The 5785-nt window shown below is 59.3% G+C and overlaps 1 protein-coding gene across 1 annotated transcript; it reads left to right on the top strand.

Moving 5' to 3' along the window:
* Positions 1-2034: 2034 nt before the first annotated feature.
* FOXA2 (forkhead box A2) lies at positions 2035-5398 on the top strand. The gene is made up of 2 exons (XM_006741121.3): positions 2035-2343; positions 3387-5398. The coding sequence occupies exons 1-2, from the start codon at positions 2257-2259 to the stop codon at positions 4695-4697; spliced, it is 1398 nt and encodes a 465-aa protein (XP_006741184.1). The 5' UTR covers positions 2035-2256; the 3' UTR covers positions 4698-5398.
* The last annotated feature ends 387 nt before the right edge of the window (positions 5399-5785 follow it).

Below are 5785 nucleotides of genomic sequence, written 5' to 3'. Positions count from 1 at the left end.
TAACTTACCTTTTGAGCACCAGTGCGCACCCCTCTTCCCCAAGCCCTGGGGAGAACAGTTAAATTGCTCCCCTCATGCTCTGAGACCCGGTGAGAGATGCTGGGAATCTGGTTCCTTTGGATCCCCAGCACACACTTACGCTAAGGTGCATACACCCCACAACACACTTCCCAGGTGCACTGGGCCTGCTGGCCTCTCCCCGGAGCCCTCCGCGCTGCGAGTGGCTTTCAAAGCCACGCAGACTTCGGATTTGGGGGATCCTGCCCTGGCACTCTCTAGGTGGGGTTCATTAACCCCCTCACTATGAATGGGTCAAACCATTTGAGGTTCAGCACAAAAGGTGGTGCCAGCGACTGCATCTGGTTCAAAGTGATGCAGGCCTGAGATACCTGGGGAAGCGGGAAGGGGTGGCTTACTGCTCTTCCTTGCTGTCCTTCTAGACTGACCCTCACACAGTCCTTCCATTCTCGGTGCTCAGCTCAGGGCCTGCCACCTCGCCCCTGTCTTCTGTCACCATTACCCATCACATCGGACAGGTGCGCCAGATACCCACGATTTCCTATTTGTTTTTTATCTCTGAGATGGGGGCACAGGGCTGGATCCTCATGGCCCAGCCTGTTTTTAGAACCAAGAAAAGAAGTCCACATCAAACACCTGTATTACCCCAAAACCCTGCAATCTGGGCTCATTAGGGTGTTGATAGCTGGCCCAGGACAGATGATAATCTGAACCCAGAAGCTGGAGCAAAAATAAAAAGGAAGTATATGATTGCGGGGCTTCTAATTCTTACAAAAGAGCCCCTCAAGAAAGCAGAGAACAGAGACCCTCCTGAAGTAAATTCCATGTGTCCCATTATTGATTCCTTTATTCCCCTCTCTCCTCCCGCCTCACCCCCCACCTCCTGCCCTGTTTGTTTTAGTTACGAAATGCTGTGGGCACCTCGGTTGTGACTGCAAAGTAACCTTGAAACACGGCGTCCTGAATGTCAGAGACAAATAGCAGTCTCCCAACCGTCGACTGCAGCTGGCGGGGCCGCGTGCGCCCTGCTCTGGGCGATCGGACAGTGTCTTGCCCGACAGCCACCCCCCTGCCGGTCGCCGGAGGCTGGGCTCGGAGGAGGCGAAAGCCGCGACGGCCGGACCAGGCGCTCCCCGAACGCCTTCCGGAGCCTCTCTGGGTCTTAACTGTAACCGGGAGGGGCCTCCCAGGAGCAGCGGCAGGCGAGTTCAAGGTGTGTACAGTTTTTCTAAATACGACAGCGCTTTGCAAATTGGCTCTGTCACCGTCTTGTCGTTTTGACAGGGAATGAGCACTGAGAGAGAAGAAACCGGGATGAGTAAATGCGGCGTTTCTAAGGCTCTGCGGAGGGGCAACCTGGCGCGGAGGCCGGGCGCGTCCTCGGACAGGCGCACCAGGCGCCGGGCGCTAGGGGACCGGGCGGGGGTCAGAGCCTTGGGCCGCTCCCGGGGTGGCTTCCTCCCAGGTCCCTCCTCCCACGGGTACTCCCCGCGCGCGCGGGGGGAAAGGGGGCTGGAGCAGGGAGCCTGCGCGCCCACTCGCCCCGCTCGCCTGGCCTGGTACTGGTGTGGGGCGCGGCGGCAGTGGGGCGGGCGCCGGGCGCCGAGGGGCAGGTGCCGGGCGCCTGCCGAGGCTCCCTCTCACCTAGGTGGGAGCTGATTATTCAAATGGGCTGCCCCGGGTCTGGGGATTGGAGGCCCGCGCCGGCGCGCCGCGCTATATCACCAGCCGCCCACGTCACTGCGGCACTTGTCCGCTCCGCGGTCCACACCTCCTCCTCCTCCTCCTCTCCTCCTCCTCCTCCTCCTCCTCCTCCTCCACCTCCTCCTCCTCTCCTCCTCCTCCCTCTTTCCACCCCCCCCCTCCCGCCCCCGCGCCGCGCGCTTCCCGCCGCCTCCGGGCAGCTCGCACTGCCAACCTCGGCCTCCGCCCAGCAGCCCGCAAGCGCGGCGGCGGCGGCGGCGGCGGCGGCGGGCGGCGGGCGCTCCCTACAGCGGGGCTTGGGTCGGGCCTCCTCCCATCCTTGGCCCCCTCCTCCCGTGGCTGACCCCTCCCGCCCATTCCAACTACCGCCTCCGGCCGGCCAAGGGAGAGAGAGGGAGTGGAACCGGAGAGAGGGAGTGCGAGAGAGGGAGGGAGGGGACCGTGCCTTGGCTGACTTTTTTTTTTTTTTTAAAGAGGGTGGGGGTGGGGGGTGATTGCTGGTCGTTTGTTGTGGCTGTTAAATTTTAAACTGCCATGCACTCGGCTTCCAGTATGCTGGGAGCGGTGAAGATGGAAGGGCACGAGCCGTCCGACTGGAGCAGCTACTATGCCGAGCCGGAGGTAGGCACTCGCCTTTTCCAGGGGGAAGTGGGGTGGTGGCGTTCGCACTGTTCCCCAACCTCAGGACCGCTTCCCTCGCCGGCACCCGCCCCCCACCCCCAGCCGCTCTGGGCAGCCGCCTTTTCCACCCTCCTTCGACTCAAATGGGTCTCTTTTTTATACGACACACTGTTAGCCTTGAGATAATATTAACTTTGTGATCAAATATTGACTTGCGGCGCCTCCAAATCCTCTTCGTGGCCGAGCCACGCACTATCCTAACAGAGTTATGTTTGGCAGCGCGCGGCTGGGGAGGGGTGGGAGGTCGGCCGGCGAGGGGGTGGGGAGCTGGAGAGAAGGTGGGTAGGAGTTGGGGGCTGAGGTAGAGGCAGATTCAAAAACTAGGGACAAAGAGAAAGGAAGTTTGTGGCTGTAAAGCGCAGCCGCGTGTAGTTCAGTTCTCGGTCTCCGCGTAGTTCAGTTCTCGGTCTCCTCCCTGCCCCTCCACTCAGTGCCTCCAGCTGGCCCCAGACTCTGCGCAGGCACTGGGTTTTGGTTCCCCTGGGGCCAAGGATGGGGTCCCGAGAGAGAAAGGATGAACAGAGAGGGCCCTGGGACAATCTCCGCTTGAGGCCGCCGGGGCGCCCTAGGCTGTGACCCACAGGTTGTTCACTAGGGTCGGAGGTGGCATCCGAGGCCGCGGCGCGGACTCGGTGTGCTGGCCTGAGAGTTGGGGAAAGGAGATGCATTTGGGGTGCCTGGCTTAGGGGTACCCCGGGGGACCCTTGCTTTAGAATCCGAGCACGGAACAGAAGGGCTAGGATCCGGCCCCATGCAAACTGCCGCAGCCGGCTTGCCACCTCCTCCCGGGCGAGCCCGGCGCGCTCCGGGTGAAACGGACTTGGTGTCCGGGGCAGCGGGGGGGGCGGGGCAGGAGAGGGAAGGACTCTCCAGAGACCTCCCCGCAGGCGGGGGCCTGGGCTAGCCCGGTGGGTAGGAGGTCAGGGCACGCTCTAGTTTCGGTGCTAACCCTGTGCGCCTCCCTCCCTGGGCTCTGTCCGCAGGGCTACTCCTCCGTGAGCAACATGAACGCCGGCCTGGGGATGAACGGCATGAACACGTACATGAGCATGTCCGCGGCCGCCATGGGCAGCGGCTCCGGCAACATGAGCGCGGGCTCCATGAACATGTCCTCGTACGTGGGCGCGGGCATGAGCCCGTCCCTGGCCGGCATGTCCCCCGGTGCGGGCGCCATGGCGAGCATGGGCGGCTCAGCCGGGGCGGCCGGCGTGGCGGGCATGGGGCCGCACCTGAGTCCCAGCCTCAGCCCGCTCGGGGGACAGGCGGCCGGGGCCATGGGCGGCCTGACCCCCTATGCCAACATGAACTCCATGAGCCCCATGTACGGGCAGGCAGGCCTGAGTCGCGCGCGCGACCCCAAGACGTACCGGCGCAGCTACACGCACGCCAAGCCGCCCTACTCCTACATCTCGCTCATCACCATGGCCATCCAGCAGAGCCCCAACAAGATGCTGACGCTGAGCGAGATCTACCAGTGGATCATGGACCTCTTCCCCTTCTACCGGCAGAACCAGCAGCGCTGGCAGAACTCTATCCGCCACTCGCTGTCTTTCAACGACTGTTTCCTCAAGGTGCCCCGCTCGCCCGACAAGCCCGGCAAGGGCTCCTTCTGGACCCTGCACCCCGACTCGGGCAACATGTTCGAGAACGGGTGCTACCTGCGCCGCCAGAAGCGCTTCAAGTGTGAGAAGCAGCTGGCCCTGAAGGAAGCCTCAGGCGCCACGGGCGGTGGCAAGAAGGGGGCCGCGGGGCCCCAGACCTCGCAGGGCCAGCTCGGGGAGGCCCCCGGGCCGGCCTCCGAGACGCCGGCGGGCACTGAGTCGCCCCACTCGAGCGCCTCTCCGTGCCAGGAGCACAAGCGAGGGGCCCTGGGGGAGCTGAAGGGGACGCCGGCCGCGGCCCTGAGCCCCCCGGAGCCGGCGCCGTCGCCGGGGCAGCAGCAGCAGCAGGCGGCGGCGGCCCACCTGCTGGGGCCCCCCCATCACCCAGGCCTGCCGCCCGAGGCCCATCTTAAGCCGGAGCACCACTACGCCTTCAACCACCCCTTCTCCATCAACAACCTCATGTCCTCGGAGCAGCAACACCACCACAGCCACCACCACCACCAGCCCCACAAAATGGACCTCAAGGCCTACGAACAGGTGATGCACTACCCTGGCTATGGTTCCCCAATGCCGGGTAGCCTGGCCATGGGCCCGGTCACGAACAAAGCGGGCCTGGACGCCTCGCCCCTGGCCGCAGACACCTCCTACTACCAGGGAGTGTACTCCCGGCCCATAATGAACTCCTCTTAAGAAGAAGGCTGGAGCAGGCTAGCCCGGGACAAGGACAAGAGAGAGGAAGTGGGGCGGAGAGTTTGAGGAAGGGGTGTTAGAGAGATCCAAGGGAGAAGAAATCCATTACATCCCCACCCCCAGGACAGCAGTCTCCCCTCACCTTCCGCAGCTCTCCCTCCCAAACAGAGAGGCCACACTGATATCTGTTATTCTATATAAGGAGGGAAGGCAAAAAGAGAAATAGTCAAAAACAAACAAACAGAAAAGAGGAAGAAAAGAGTAAAAAGTCTCCGGTTTCCACTACTGTGTAGACGCCTGCTTCTTTAAGCATTTGAGAGTTCTGATTTTTTGTTGTTGTCTTTCTCCTCCATTGCTGCTGTTGCAGGGAAGTCTTACTTTATTAAAAAACAAAAAACAAAAACAAAAAAACCCACAAACTTTTGTGAGTGACTCAGTGTAAAACCATGTAGTTTTAACAGAGAAGCAGAGTTGTACTATTGTTTAAAAAGAAAAAAAAAAAAAAGATGTAAGGGTCTGTTGTAAATGACCAAGAAAAGAAAAAAAAAAATGCATTCCCATTCTTGACACGGTGAAATCCAGGTCTCGGGTCTGATTAATTTATGGTTTCTGCGTGTTTTATTTATGGCTTATAAATGTGTGTTCTGGCTGAAAGGGCCAGAGTTCCACAAATCTATATTAAAGTGTTACTGCCAGTTTTACCCCTTGAATCTTCAAGGTTTTTTTTCCCTTTGCCTGACTTGAAAAATAAACAGGTCCAGAAATTATTTAAAAGTGTGGGGAAGGGGATCCTGGCCGGTTGCAGATTTCATTTTATTTTGGTGAAGGGAGGGCATGATGGTTGTTGTTTTAACATTTTATTATTGAAACTGTCAGACATACTGAAGTTGAACAGATTTTACAGAAAACACACGTACCCATTGCCCAGATCCAACAGTTATTGTTTCACTATACTTGTTATATCACATATCTGTCCAGCTATCTACACCTCCGTTCGTTAATTCAGGTTGTTTTTTCTAAATGCATTTCAGATGCTATCAAGCGCATTCAGAGTGGTATGGCCATAGACCTAAACGCATTGCAAAGTA

Source organism: Leptonychotes weddellii, chromosome 10, assembly GCF_054177405.1.
Source record: "Leptonychotes weddellii isolate Sample4059 chromosome 10, ASM5417740v2, whole genome shotgun sequence".
NCBI classification, from domain to species: domain Eukaryota; kingdom Metazoa; phylum Chordata; class Mammalia; order Carnivora; family Phocidae; genus Leptonychotes; species Leptonychotes weddellii.
The sequence above is the reverse complement of the archived record's forward strand: the minus strand, read 5'-3'. Positions and strand labels throughout refer to the sequence as shown.

Bases quoted from the DNA above. Each gene is read 5' to 3' on its own strand.
- FOXA2 (XM_006741121.3), top strand. From the start codon at position 2,257: ATGCACTCGGCTTCCAGTATGCTGGGAGCGGTGAAGATGGAAGGGCAC. The intron at 2,344-3,386 runs GTAGGCACTCGC...CTCTGTCCGCAG, and splicing joins GCTACTATGCCGAGCCGGAG to GGCTACTCCTCCGTGAGCAA.